General features: G+C 38.5%; 1 protein-coding gene across 4 annotated transcripts in view; it reads left to right on the plus strand.

The window, feature by feature from the left end:
* SEC11A (SEC11 homolog A, signal peptidase complex subunit) overlaps positions 1-15,803 on the plus strand; it is a 41,196-nt gene that overhangs the window by 14,368 nt on the left and 11,025 nt on the right. For all 4 annotated transcript variants that reach the window (XM_042987644.1, XM_042987646.1, XM_042987645.1 and 1 more), the window contains exons 2-3: positions 7,548-7,657; positions 12,992-13,141. In XM_042987644.1, the coding sequence (XP_042843578.1) occupies positions 7,548-7,657; positions 12,992-13,141 (260 nt within the window). The remainder of the gene's footprint in view (positions 1-7,547; positions 7,658-12,991; positions 13,142-15,803) is intronic.

Genomic DNA, 15,803 nt, shown 5'->3' on the forward strand with positions numbered 1-15,803 from the left:
CTGGTTTGGTAATGCTGGTCTCATAGAATGAATTGGAGAGTATTCCCTTTTCTGCGATTTTCTGGAAGAGTTGGCGTAGAATTGTTAATGATTTTTTCATTAAGTGCTTGGTAGAATTCACCAGTGCATGCCATTTAAGCCTGGAGTTTTTCTTTTTGGAATGTTTTTAAACCATAAATCCAATTTCTTTAATAGATATTGATCCATTCAAGTTATCTTTCTTCAGTGAGCATTGGTAACTGTCTTTCAAGGAATTGGAAATATATTAGCATAAAGGTTTTCATAATACTTATTATCCCTATAATGTTTGTATATAATACAAATGAATAGATATTACTCTAGTGATGTCATCCTTCCTGATACTAGTAATCCATATCCTCCCTCCCTCTCTCTCTCCCTCTCTCTCTTTCTCTCTCTCTTTTTCCTGATTAGTCTGGCTAATCGATCTTCTTGAGGAACCAACTTTTGATTTGATTGATTTTCCTTATTGTTTTCCTGTCTTCTGTTTCATTTCTTTCTCCTCTTATTTTTAGTATTTACTTTCTGTGAGTTACTTTGGGTTTCATTTGCTTTTCCTAGTGTTTTAAGGTAGAAGCTTAATTTAGGAAATTCACAAATATTTGGAAATTAAACAGTTTCTAAATAACCCATGGGTCAAAGGAGAATCAGGAGAGAAGTTACGAAATATTTTGAACGTGTAAGCAAAAATACAACATATAATTTGAGACTTTTCTGTTTTATTTTTACTGCTATAAAATTCTTCTGCGTAGTATTTTAAATGCATCCCACAGATTTTGATGTATTTCCATTTTTATCCAGTTCAAAATACTTTCAATTTCTTTTTCGAGTTCTTCTTTTACCATGGGTTATTTAGAAGCCTGTTCTTTGATTTTGAAATATTGGAGGGAGTTTTCAGATACCTTTCTGTTACTGATTTCTATTTTCATAACATTGTGATTGGAGAATGCAATTGGCATAATTCAAATCCTTATCTATTTACTAAGACTTGTTCTGTGGTCCTGAATATGGTCTATCTTGGTAAACTTTCTATGTATACTTAAAAGGAATGTGTATCTGTTGTTGTTGGGCAGAATGTTCTGTAAATATTAAGTCAAAGTGGTTGGAAGTGCTGTTCAAATTTTCTCTAATCTTACTGATTTTCTACTTTCTTCCTGTATCAATTATTGATAGAAGGATTTAAAAATTAGTAACTTAACAGCTTTGGATTTGTCTGTGTCTCTTGTAGTTCTGTCAGTATTTGCTTCCTGTATTTTGAAGCTAAGTTATTAGTTGCATAAATGTTTAGGATTATGTCCTCATAGTGAACTCACTTGTTTATAATTATGAAATGACCCTCATATCCCTTATAATATTATTTGCTATAAAATCTGCTTTGTGTGATACTAACATAGCCACTCCATCCATCCATCCCTCCATCTGTCTTATCTTCAGTTTTCTTTTGAGTACGATTAGCATGATATGTTTTCCTGTCTTTTTACTTTTAACAACATTTGTATCTATATTTAGAGTACATTTTTTGTAGGCAACATATAATTGGGCGTTTTTTTTTTTTTCTAATTCAATTGGTATAGTATATAGGTAGTTTACATTTTATGTGATTATTATGGTTGTGTTCAGGAATCTCCATCTTAATTTTTTTATTTCTCCCATTTGTTTATTATTTGTCATTCCTCTTTTTTCATCTTATTTTGGATTAGTTGTGTTTTTTAGGTTTTTTTGGATTTTTTTTAAGTTTCCATTTTATTCCTTTGTTAGCTTGTGAGGCATACCTTATTTGTTTGTTTGCTTTAAGGTTTATCATGTGTTTTTTTTTTTTAAACTCATCTCAGTCTATCTTCAACTTATATTTTATGACTTCATGTATAGTATGAGAGCATTCCAATAATACATTTCCATTTCCCCTCCTCTGCCTTTGGGTTCTTGTTATATATTTTACTTCTGTATATTTTGCCAAAATACTTTATTGTTACTTTTGCTTTAAATAGTCTATTGTCTTTAAAAATTTTATTTGAAGGGGCACCTGGGTGGCTCAGTCGGTTAAGCATCCAACTCTTGATTTCAGCTCAGGTCATGATCTCACAGTTCGTGAGTTGGAGCCCTGTGTCCAGCTCTGCACTGACAGCTCAGAGCATGCTTGGGATTCTGTCTCTCTCTCTCTCTCTCTCTCTCTCTCTCTCTCTCTCTGACCCTTCCCCCACTTGTGCACACACTCTCTCAAAATAAATGAAGTTTAAAAATATTGAAATAAAAATTGTTTTAAAAAGAAAAGGCGTTTATGTATTTACTGACATCTGCTCTTATTCCTTTGTGTTGATCTAGATTTTATTTGGTACTTTTCCTGGAGGACTTTTTTTTTTCTTTTACTTTTTAATTTACATCCAAGTTAGTTAGCATATAGTGCAATAGTGATTTCAGGAGTAGAATCCAGTGATTCATTCCCTACATGTAACACCCAGTGCTCATCCCAACAAGTGTCCTCCTTAATGCCCCCTGCCCATTTAGCCCATCCCCCCTCCCAGGACCCCTCCAGCAACCCTCAGTTTGTTCTCTATATTTAAGAGTCTCTTGTGATTTGTCCCCCTCCCTATTTTTATATTGTTTTTGTTTCCCTTCCCTTATGTTCATCTGTTTCGTATCTTAACTTCCACAAATGAGTGAAGTCATATGATATTTGTCTTTTTCTGACTAATGTAGCTCAGCATAATACACTCTAGTTCCATCCATGTTGTTGCAAATGGCAAGATTTCATTCTTTTTGATCGCCCAGTAATACTCCCTTGTATATATATACACATCTTCTTTATCCATTCATTTGTCGGTGGACATTTGGGCTCTCTTTCCATACCTTGGCTATTGTTGATAGTGCTGATATAAACATTGGGGTGCATGTGCCCCTTCGAAACAGCGCATCTGTATCCTTTGGATAAATACCTAGCAGTGCATTTGCTGTGTCATAGGGTAGTTCTGTTTTTAATTTTTTGGGGGACTGGTATTTTTGCGTGGAGGACTTTTTTAAAAGATTTTTTGTGGTGTAGGTCTGCTCACGATGAAGAAGTATTTTTTAGGGGTGCTTGGGTGGTTCAGTCGGTTAAGTGCCCAACTCTTGGTTTTGGCTTAGTTCATGATCTCATGGCTTCGTGGGTTCGAGCCCCTCATTGGGCTCTGTGCTGGCAGTGTGGAGGTTGCTTGGGATTTTCTCTCTCTCTCTCTCTCTCTCTCTCTCTCTCTCTCTCCCCCCTTCCCCCACTCGTGCTGTCTCTCTCTCAAATAAATAAACTTGAAAAAATTTTAAAGAAGAAGTATTTTTTAATTTTTGTATGTTTGAAAGGCTTTATTTTGCCTTCCTTTTTGAAAGAAATTTCTCAGATAGAATTTTAGGTTGATAATTTTCCTTTTAGTACTTTTAAGATGTTGCTTCAGTGACTTCTGGCATGTGTTATTTTTTTTTTTTTTAACGTTTATTTATTTTTGAGACAGAGAGAGACAGAGCATGAACAGGGAAGGGGCAGAGAGAGAGGGAGACACAGAATCCGAAACAGGCTCCAGGCTCTGAGCTGTCAACACAGAGCCCGACTCGGGGCTCGAACTCACGGACCGTGAGATCATGACCTGAGCCGAAGTCGGACGCTTAACCGACCAAGCCACCCAGGTGCCCCGGCATGTGTTATTTTCAAAGAGAAGTCTGCTGTGATCTTTGTTCCTCTTTACATAATGTCTTTTTTAAATCTGGCTGCTTTTACAGTTTTCTCTTTCTCATTGGTTTTAAGCAGTTTGATGATTATTTTAATTTTGTTGTAGTTTTCTTCAAGTTTCTTTTGCTTGGAGTTTGTTCTGGTTCTTGGATATACAAGTTTATAGATTTAATCAAATTTGGGAAAATTTTGGCCATTATTCAGGTTTTTTCCTGTCTTCCCCTTCCTCCTGACAAATCCCATTACTTGTATGCTAGATTGCTTGATGTTATTCCTCTTCTGCAATTTTTCTAGAAGAGTTGTCATTGAATCGTTATGATTTTTCATTAAATGCTTGGTAAAATTCACCAGGGAATGCCGTTTGAAACTGGAGTTTTTCCTTGTTGGAAGGCTTTAAACTATAAATTCAATTTCTTTAACAGACATCGATCTGTTCACATTATCTGTTTCATGTTCAGTGAGTTTTGGTAGCTTATGTCTTTCAGTGATGAGAAGATATTGTATATCGGTATAAAGGTATGTTTGTAAAGATATGTTTTCTGTGTCAGATTTTTTATCTTTTTTTTTAAGTTGTATTTATTTAAGTAATCTCTACATCCAACATGGGGCTCAAACTCATGACCCCAAGATCAAGAGTCGCTTGCTCTTCTGACTGAGCCAGCCAAGTGTCCCATGTGTCAGATTTTTAAAAGATATAATGGGTTTGTCTTAAATGAAACTTACCTTACTGTTATTAATACTATGCCTGTTTAGACTATTCCAGATCTTTTGTTATCATCATTTAAGGTCATCACTGGGACTGTCAGTGACTTTACTGGACCATAATAACAGCATCTATTCTGAACACGTTCAATTTTTCCGGCACCATCTGTATGACTTCTAGCTGCTGTCAGGATATTTGCCTCTAATACCCCAGCTTCTAAGCATTTCCTCTTTCGTGAGTTAGACAGCAGGAGAATTGTGGTTATGGACTGATGAGTCTCTTAGTTTGAGGTCTTAAGAGGAATTGAAGACTTAGGCCAACTGTCATTTTGTAGCCCTGAGACACATTTTGCTTCCATGGTCGCTTCTGTCTTTGCTGGAGATTGCTAGAAGTGTGACTTCTACGAAAATACCCTATGTGTTGAACTTTCAAATCTCTTTTGGAAGAATAAGAAATACACTGTGTCTTTGATAACTATAACAGATAAATGCACACACTATCTAAACGCACTGTCTATCTTCTAGATAGATTATGGCTGTTAAAAAATTTACCAGCTTTTATTTTGCTGAATTTTCTTGAGCTCTTGTTATGTATTACTTACAGTGTATTTTATTTTGTTGTTTATTTAAGTTTATTTCTTTTTGAGAGAGTGCTCATGTGCGTGCCCGCAAGTGACACCGTTTACCGACTGAGCCACCCAGGCGCCTCCAAGTGTCTTTTTGTTAATGAAAATCTTTCATTGTCATCTTTCCATTTTCAGAAGGGCACCAGTGTAGCATTGTCAGAACAGGTGTGGGGGATCTAATAAAGTATTCTTTAAAAGAAACATGAAAGACAAAAATTACAATTTCCTTTGTCCCTGCAAGGTCACTGTTCCACCCATAACCACCCTTCCCTTTTTCCTCAGACTTGTAATACTGCCTTTCACCATAGAGTCATTGTTGGGAAATTTATCTAATCACCAAAGTCACCCCCATCGTTCTTATTAAGGAGGAAAAGGTTAAAAGTCCCCCGCTGTGTATAACTGGTATGTCCCTTAAAAGGCTCCTATACAGCTAAGTAAGTGGCTGAAACCTAGGCAGAAGCACGCTATCTGAGCAAAAATTTGAAAACTGTCATGTTCTTCTCCCTTTCTTTTCTCGCCTCTTTTTCCTACCAACAGCCTTACTCAAAAGAGTAAAATAAAAGAGCCTCCCTAGCTCCTGCTTGGGATTTGCCGTCTCTCCCTCTCTTTTTCTGCCCTTACGTGTGTGCACTCACGCGCTCTCAAAATAAGTAAACATTAAAAAAAAAAAAAAACCTCATTAAAAAAGATACTTGAACTGATAGATGTGGCTATTTTTAGATTTTATTTGTTTCAGTGTGAATTGTTTAAGTTTTGCCACAGAAATATTAACATGCTTGATTTGGGGATATTGCCATAGACCCTGCTAGGGGTGTTATATAAATGTATGGTTCTCGCAAGGATTACCTTTTCAAAATTTGGCCGATTTTGAAATATGACACCTTTCTGACTCCTGAATAAGGGATAATGGAACCATATTTTACATTTGGTAGTTTGTGTGGAATCTCACAGAAATTCGGGATTGGGGCGTAGAATCTATTGTTCTAAGCAGTACTGTAGGTGATTTTTTTAGTATCAAAAATTTGGAAAATACAGCCTTTAGCTGGATTCCTGACTGTTTACCCACTGGTCGACGATAATCACTTCTTAGAAACTAGTTTTCCTACTTCTAGCCTCTCCTCCATTTCCTCAATTCTGTTTTCTGAATCAAAGGACCATTTTTTTTGGTCTTCTCAGAAGCTACCCTCTCAAAGAGGTAGAGTTTAGGAGACCTGAGTTGTAGTAGTTACTACTCTGCCTGCCAACAGCTGTGCAGCCATGAGCACATCACATAACCTCTCCGTGCCTCAGCTTCCCTACCTGTAAATGGGAGTGTCAAACTGTATGCTCGTATCACGCCAGTACTCAAAGGATAACAAATATTTGTGTCTGTTAGAAAATGTTCATATTTTCTTCTTTGAGGATGATGTTAATGGTATCCACAGAGCACATCATATTTCATAGGGGTGTCAGAATTTAAGTCATATTTGAGTTTCCCCAATTGATCCCAAAATGCCTTTTCAGAATCATCTCTACGTCTAATGTGGGGCTCAAAGTCACGACCCCAAGATCAAGGGTCACATGCTATACCGACTAAGCCAGCCAGGCACCCCCCAAAATGTCTTGAATAGTTGGGATTTTTTCCTACGAGCATTTTTTTGTTTTGAACAAAGATCCAGTCAGAATGCATTGAATGCATTTGGTTGTGTCTCCTTAGTCCTTTTTAATCTAGAACAGTCTCCCACCTTTATTTTCATGATGTTGAGTTTTGAAGACTAGACCCGTTGTCTTGCAGCATGTCCACACGCACATATATTTTTTTAAGTAACGAAAATGAGTCGATCATCCTCTCTGCTTTTACCCATTATCCGGTCTCAGTCTGACACAGTTAGCTCACATTATTTCCCTCACACGAAATGCCTTTTTGGTGTTGTATCTGCTTCTCCAAGTCCTAGAATTTGACGATTTGTCGAGTAGTGGAAATTCAGCAAGACGGAAAAGGCTGGCCTTCGAGTCCTAACTGTGTGACTGACGAGCTGTATGACTTTGGCGAAGTCATTTCCTCCCTCTGAGACTAGGTTTCCTCAACCATAAAATGAGGAGTGCGGTCACAGGCCATCAAATAGCCCACGGTTATCAAGAGATAAGTGTTGTGGGGAAGTACGTCCTGAAGGAGTTCAGGAGCACTGGTATGTTACTATCTATCGGCTGGTGTGTATCATGGATGAAATTGGACTTGAGGGGAACTGTCCTGTAGCCTAAATGAAATAACGTCTGTTGAAAGTTCTGAACATAAGTTTCCTGTAAGGGTAGCGTGTTTAGCAAACGAAAAGGAGACAGGTTGTTGGGTGGTAGGAGGGCTGTTCCGGGATGCCGATGTATAATCGTGACCGTATTTTAAAGAATGTTTCAGAACTTCGGCTGCCCTGATGGTACTGCTTGAAATGTTTTAAATTGACACTACTCTCGGTCGCTTTCTTGAGCGGGGATAATTATGGATCTGATTTTCCTCTCTTTTGTTTTTACAGCTGTATTATCAAGTCCTAAATTTTGGAATGATAGTTTCCTCGGCACTAATGATCTGGAAGGGGTTAATGGTCATAACTGGAAGTGAAAGTCCGATCGTAGTGGTGCTCAGGTAACAACTTCTTTTCACGGCATAGGGTTGCACGGCATTACTTGAGAGAAAAATGGACTAACTGAATAACCGTTGTATTATTGTTCTAGAAACTACATTTTCCCAGAAGAGGGCCTGAAAGAAAGTTAGTTCCTATTTTTCAACTGTGAGAAATGCACAGCCTTGTTAGGCACTTACCATTCAGACCCCAGAGGGCTCATGACTTTTCTATGAAACAATTACTCTGTTGTGAGTTTTCTTTTGGGCACATCTCTTAAGAAAGTGTTTCAATGTACTGTGTTTTCCTGAAATTCTTCTGTCTTGGTACGCTCCTCATTTGGATAAGTCAAGACTGATACTTAGTTGTTAGTTTACTAGATTATGTATCCTCTCCACGAACTAAGAGTTTTTCTGCGGCACTCAGTGTCAGTACAGAAGCATCACTGATTATTTCCGTGTTTCCTGCTGACCTTTAAATATCACTTCTAAATAGACTTCAGGAATTTTGAAGATACCAGTGCTGTCTCTTAAAGTGACAGATAGTACTGATTTTTTTTCCACCGGTCCTCCTTCTCTACCCTCGTGTTCATACTCTAGTGCTTAAAAAAAAAAAAAAAAAAAACTAATTTAGTAACTAACTCCTTCTGGGAGAATTACCACTTGGTTGTTGAATTGAATCATTATAGTTCTGTCTTATTTGGGGTTTAATTATGTAAGCTGTTTTCAAGTCTTTTCTGGAGATAATGGTGTGTTAATATAAAATAAATCACGAATGTTGTGTAAATTCTAGATACTAGTACATTACTGTTAATAAGATCAATTTGATTCCTTCATTGTCGTATTAGGATTTATGAATTTCAGGGGCGCCTGGGTGGCTCAGTGAGTTAAGTGTCCGACTTTGGCTCAGGTCATGGTCTCGTGGTCCGTGAGTTTGAGCCCCACATCGGGCTCTGTGCTGACAGCTCAGAGCCTGGAGCCTGCTTCAGATTCTGTGCCTCCCTCTCTCCCTGCACTTCCCCCACTTGCTCTCTCTCTCTCTCTCTCTCCCAAAAATAAATAAACACTAAAGAAAAATTTAAAAGAAAGAAAAGGATGTACACATTTCAGCAACAAGTGGTTCCAGCACCAGGGCACTGGGTCTCCAGTGTCTCACTCTCACCTTACTTGCTCTTACGCATACCTTTGTTCTGTGTTTCTTAACAGTCACACGGAACTGTAATTTTAGAGATCCAAAGGCATGGATTTTATTAGCTGGGAAAGCATTTAATGTCCTAGTCTGGGAGTATAGAGACTTCGCCCCAAGTTCCCAGACGGTTTTAGACTCAGTGGAGAGCTTCAGTTTCAAACACTGACAGGAGAAACCACACTAATTGGCGCTGTGGGGAAAAGGTGTAGAGAGAGAGCCCGGGGAGGCTTCTTTTCGAGAGTCTTCTGGGATTCTTTCATATTGAGTTCCCTTCAGTGGAGCTGCTTAAGGACAGTCTCACGACCCTTAAAATGGAGATGTTGGAGTGAACAGGGGATTCAACTAAGGCCCTGCTCGACACAGTGGTGGTCCTGCAGCTAGAAAATTTGTAATATCATTTGGGGCTTAAAAGTGGCATTGGGATAAGTTATTTTGCAGCAAGAGGTTTATTTATATACTAAGCTTTTCCGATCAGCGGTGTGAAATAAGGAAAGGAAATTAAAAGAGACCAGGTCCTATTGGAAGAGAATTTGATCAAGGCTGGAAGGAGCAGTCATTAGAGAAAGGTCATGTATGTGATTGGGTGGCCAAGTAAAAGCAGGTGGCCCAGGTTTCATGTAACTTCGAGGAATATAATTTTTACGTGGAACCAAATATGCCTCGAAGGACTCAGGCTAACCGAGAACCCGCCTTTAAGACTTTTGTGAAGTCATTGGGGATAAAGACAAATAACTTTTCTTTGTTAATAATTTTTTATTTATTTTTTAAATTCCAATATAATTAACACGCAGTGTTATGTTAGTTTCAGGTGAAGACAAATACTTTCATACTTTCATTAACTGAGTTTCAGGGAACTTTCAAAACTTTTTTTCCCCTTTTATAGAGCTGAAGTCAGTTTAAAAATATTTCAGTGGTTTATATATAACTTTTTATAAAGTTTATGATTGATGTATTAAATTTTTTTTAATGTTTATTTCTGAGACAGAGAGAGACAGAGCAGAAGTGGGGCAGGGGCAGAGAGAGGGGGTGACACAGAATCCGAAGCAGGCTCCAGGCTCTGAGTTGTCAGCACAGAGCCCGACGCGGGGCTCGAACCCACGAGCTGTGAGATCATGACCTGAGCCGAAGTCTAGATTTCTAGATTTTTCTCTCTGAAATCTAGACTTGTTTTCACCCTACCCTGGACATCTCCATCTGAATGTTGACCGGGCACTTGAAACTCCACGTAATAAAAGTAAAATTCATCTCCTTTCCCACCCACCTGTTCATCTTCCCCCTGTTTCTGTGACCGTCACTGCCATCTGCTCCATTGCCATTGTTGAAAACCCCGGAGTCATCCTTGCTCACCCCTTTCTGTCATATCCGATTGGCCATCAAATTTGTTGTTTTCCCTCTCTCTTCTACTCTTTTAATTGTCTCCCCTGCTGTTGTTCTATTTCAGGCCCTCAGCATTTCCTGCCTGGGCTGTTGTAGTGACCTTTAAAAATATGCTTTTATAATCAGAGAAAGTTAATATATTTTCATTGTATGAAACATTGAAAACACAAAGAATCTAGATGAAGTGAAGTCACCCGTAGTTTGGGATATAATGAATATTACCATTTTAGTCTCTTTTTTCATGTATATTACTTCCTACATAATTGAAGTAATTCTGTATGTGCATCCTTTTCTTTATTTGTCCCCTTGTGATTCTCCCGTGTCCATATTTTTAATAACACTTTTAATGGTTGCCAAGTAATAGTTTGGACAACTGGTCTCCCAGTCTACCTTCTGGTCTTTTCTAGTTTACTCATTATTTCAGTAAATATTTGAATGTCCTGGGGCGCCTGGATCTCTCAGTTGGTTAGGCATCCGACTTCGGCTCAGGTTATGATCTCACCATTCATGGGTTCAAGCCCTGCATCAGGCTCTGTGCTGACAGCTCAGAGCCTGCAGCCTGCTTCCGATTCTGTGTCTCCCTTTCTCTAACCCTCCCCCACTCACATTCTCTTTGTCTCTCTCTCACAAATAAACATTAAAAAATTAATATTTAAATATCCTTTACTCTGTAGCTTCTGAAGTGATGTTTCTTTTTCTTTTTTAATGTTTATTTATTTTTGAGACAGAGAGAGACAGAGCATGAGCAGGGAAGGGGCAGAGAGAGAGGGAGACACAGAATGTGAAGCAGGCTCCAGGCGCCGAGCTGTCAGCACAGAGCCCGACGCGGGGCTCGAACTCACGAACTGTGAGATCATGACCTGAGCTGAAGTCAGATGCTTAACCGACTGAGCCACCCAGGTGCCCCAGAAGTGACGTTTCTTAAATGCAGTATGATTATAATACTCCCTAAAATTCTAGAGTGGTTCAGAGGCAGTTTAGCACAGTGAGAGTAGATTCTGTTGGACTCCCTGTTCAGATCTCCTCTGTATAATTTTTTTGGTTGATAACTTTGTACCTTTCTTAGCCTCAATCTCCTTATCTATAAAGTTGGGGTAATAATAATATCTAAATCAGGGGCGCCTGGGTGGCTCCATCGGTTGAGCATCCAGCTTTGGCTCAGGTCATGATCTCACAGTTCGTGGGTTCAAGACCACATTGGGCTCTGTGCTGACAGCTCAGAGCCTGGAGCCTGCTTCAGATTCTGTGTCTCCCTCTCTCTTTGCCCCTCCCCCACTCATCCTCTCCCTCTCTCTCTCTCTCTCTCTCTCTCTCTCTCTCTCAAAAGTGTTAAAAAAATTAATAAAAAATAATATCTACATCATAGAGTTGTTCTGAAGATTATTTAAAAGAAACAGAATAGCACTTTGTATACAGTAAATGCTCAATAAAAATGAACTATTAAACCATAGCAACTCAGCTTTATTCTGTTTTATTTATATAATTTTCAAGCAAGGTTTTATTTGAACAAAGGATGTCACTGATTTTAAAAAGCAATCAGTAAAACCTTGAAAACTACATGTCTAGAATACTTTCTCTAACGTTTTCACCAAATACCTGTCCTGTCTTCTGCCTGAACATCTGAAAAAGGGAACACTCATTGTCCCCTGAGGAACCTTAACAAAAGTGTTGAGAATAAACATGTCCTGGAAAATCCATGTACGTAGCGGTTCCCAGATTTTACTATACGTTGGAATCACCTGGGGTCTTTACAGAATACTGCTGCCTGCCTCCCATTCCCAAGGATTCTGCTTTATATTGGCCAGAGATATGACCTAGCATGTGGAATTTTTTTAAAAGTTCCCCAGGTGATTCTAATATGCAGCAAAGTTTGGGAACCACTGCTATATTCTCTTATGAGGTCCCAGAATCTCCATAAAGACCTGTTTGGACTTTGTCATTATTCTTATATTAGATTTTAATCCTTATCTATTTTTCTCTTACTAAATCTATTGTTATGGGGCACTGGAGTTCGAGTTTCAGAAAATAATACTGATGGGCTATTTCTTCATAGCAAGAAAAGGTTCATTAATTAGTACAAATATCATAGGACCTTTGAAGAACTTGGTACAGGGTGGACCAGAGGAGAGGTGAGAAGACACTCTAGAAGTTTGTCTTCACTAATCACCATGGCATTGAATCCTTTACTCGTTTCTGAAATTCTTAGACAAAAATCCCTGCTCTTGTTCTTGGTTTTCTTTCTTGTGTCTCTTTTTAAAATAAGTAAGTGGAAAACAGAAGCATTATCTTTGTAGCTGACTGTTCTTTGACTTGATGGGGTGTTTTTCCTTCTAAATGGGTCGAAACCGTAAGGTCATCTTGGTCTATATCTTTATAAATGGCAGAAGATGACCCAGTTCTCATTTGAATATATTTTGAATAATGTTTAGCGTTTTCAGATGAGGTGGGAATAAGGGCAGTGTTTATGAAGTTCATTCTTTTATATTCCATTTGTCACTTGAAATTTTAAAAGGTTAAGGAATTAGTAACATTGCCCTTTTCAAGATTTAAGCTCCTTTGAATAGCAATGCTTGAAATGGATCTAGTTAGTAAAGGCTGAAAACTAAAGAAAGCTTTGTATAACTCATTAGTCCGTGGAAACCATATTTTGAGAGTATACATTGATGTTGATATATTTGTTAAGGTATCGAGTATATTCCAAGGGTGGTACTTTTGATTGTTTTGTTGAGTATCTAATTTTGAAAGTAATTTTAATCTCACATTTTCTTTTTACTAACTTCTTTCCCTCATAGTGGCAGCATGGAACCTGCATTTCATAGAGGAGATCTTCTCTTTTTAACAAACCGAGTTGAAGATCCCATCCGAGTGGGAGAAATTGTTGTTTTTAGGATAGAAGGAAGAGAGATTCCTATAGTTCATCGAGTCTTGAAGATTCATGAAAAGTATGTGCAAACTATATTTTCTCTGTTTTAAAATGTTTTCATGTTTTAGTGTTTTGAGTATTTAATTTTGATGGCCTGAAGATTAAGAAGTGTGGGGAGCACCTAGGTACTTCTTCCAGTCCATTTTTATGAACACCTGAAGGTTTGGTAGACATTTAGAAAACTAAGTAGTTATTTATTAATTCATTTATCTCTCTGAAGTTTTTTCTGGAAGTTTTTCTTGGTTGCCTTTTACTTCACAATCAGATCCATAGCCCTGTATATCATCCCCCAGAGCACATGACATAACAGATGGTCCCAAATAGAATTTTCTTTTTTTTTTTTTAATGTTTATTTTCGAGAGAGAGAGAGGACGACACAGAATCCGAAGCAGGCTCCAGACTCAGCTGTCAACACAGAGCCCGACGCGGGACTTGTACTCACAAACCGCGAGATCATGACCTGAGCCAAAGTCGGATGCTTAACCCACTGAGCCACCCAGGCACCCCCCCAAAATAGAATTTTCTAATGTAATTGATGAAGTAGCCCTCCTTAATCTTTTGAAAAAAAATCTTTAAGGCAATCTAATAGATACGTCAAACAAGAATAAATTTATCAACTTTTTCAAATTCCAAAGAAACTTTCTGAAATATAATTACTCTTTTAAACATAGACCCTTCTTGCATTTCAGAATTAGAATGGGGCGGGGCAGGGGGCACCTGGGTGGCTCATTCGGTTAAGCATTGACTTGAGCTCAGGTCATGATCTCACAGTTCGTGAGTTCAAGCCCCGCATCTGTGCTGACAGCTCCGAGCCTGGAGCCCGCTTCAGATTTTGTGTCTTCCTCTCTGTCTGACCCTCCCCCACCCTCACTCTGTCTCTCTCTCTCTCTCTCTCTCAAAAATAAACAAACATTAAATTTTTAAAAAAATTTTTTTAAAGATTTAGAATTAGAAAGGACGTATGTAAAACCTTTAGAATCACCTGGAGGTAGAGGTGGGGCATAACAATGAGCAAAAAACTTTACCTCTCTTGGTGGGCTTCTTTATCTGTAATATTAAGAGGTTTTGGAAGATGAATTACAAGATCTGTGAGTTCTGAGCCTGTGCTTCCCTGTCCAGCTCTGTATTCCTCACCCCCTCCCTTCTAAATCTATGGTACTTCTAGCTTAGGAATCATTCAGGAGGGAAGGAAAGAAAAAAATGAAGGAAAAAGTAGGTGTCCTGGAGGACAGAGGACAAGTAGAACGGTGAGCAGGTGATTTAGGCTCTTGGGAATGAGGGGGAGCCCTAAATAAATATTATGTTATTCTTACCCCACCCTCTAGGATAATTTTTTTCTCCCCTTAAAGAAGAAGGACCTGTCAACTGTTGCTTTTCGACAATCCCCTAAACATTCTAGTTTGAGAGAATTCCTTCTTCACTGATGAAATGAAGATCTGACTCCTCTTTTTTTTCAAACTTCAGTCTATATTTTGAAAGATTATAATTTTAAAACAGCATTCTGCTATTGACTAGAAAGGAATGACTGAATTTTTTTAGAAATTTAGTTTGGGGACACCTGGGTGGCTCAGTCACTTAAGCGTCCGACTTCGGCCCAGGTCGTGATCTCACTGCTCATGGGTTCAAGCCCGTGTCAGGTTCACGCTGATAGTGCAGAACCTGCTTGGGATTCTGTCTCTCTCTCTCTCTACTCCTCCCCCTCTTGCGTTTTCTCTCTCTCAAAATAAATTTTAAAAATTAAAAAAATAACTTTAGTGTGGAATTATGAAGGTTTATTCCGTACAGGTAGTGTTTTCGAGAGTCTCAGAGTTAATTTGCAGCGTTTGTTCTTAGCTTTGCCTTTTGTAAGCAAAGCAGAACCAACTGAACTTAGCAGAGAAAATCAAATTAAACTCAGGCCCTGCTTTTGGTAGAGCAAAAGTTGTCCATTTTCATATGCAGTCCCTCAAAATTGATTGAGTTTTTTATTTTAAACAGTTCATCTTGTTTTAGGACAGGTTCATTGACAGATATTACATCAATTACAGTCCTTAAAATTTAAAAATAATTTTAACAGAGTGCTGAATATTTTAAGGTTGGTGATTCATTTTGGATTCTGGAGATGCCTCCAAGTTGAAGTCCTGTTTAGATAACAGATCCAGCTAATATTCTGAAGCTTCCAATTTCCTTTTTTCTTTTGGGGAGACTAAAATACTGATTGTGATAATCATATAAATTTTTTTCTTAAATTTTTTTTTTTTTTTTTTTTGAGAGAGAGACAGAGCAGGAGTGACAGAGGGGCAGAGAGAGAGAGGGAGACACAGAATCCAAGGCAGGCTGTAGGCTCTGAGCTGATGGCACAGAGCCCAACGTGGGGCTCAAACTCCCGAACTGGCAGATCATGACCTGAGCCAAAGTTGGATGCTCAGCCGATTGAGCCACCTGGGCACCCTGATAATCATTTGATTTAATAGCGTTAATACTGTTATTAAATGTGGGACCAAATGACAACCAGAATGGATTGTTTGTGGTAAATGTGCCCTGAACCTTTTCAGCCTGATTTTTGTACTGTTACTCATTTCTTTCATCCCAACATTATTTTAAGAAATAAAATCCTGGGGCGCCTGGGTGTGGTTCAGTCGGTTAAGCGTCCGACTTCAGCTCAGGTCACGATCTCGCAGTCCGTGAGTTCGAGCCCCGCG

The sequence above is a fragment of the Panthera tigris genome, chromosome B3 (genome assembly GCF_018350195.1).
Source record: "Panthera tigris isolate Pti1 chromosome B3, P.tigris_Pti1_mat1.1, whole genome shotgun sequence".
Taxonomy (NCBI): Eukaryota; Metazoa; Chordata; class Mammalia; order Carnivora; family Felidae; genus Panthera; species Panthera tigris.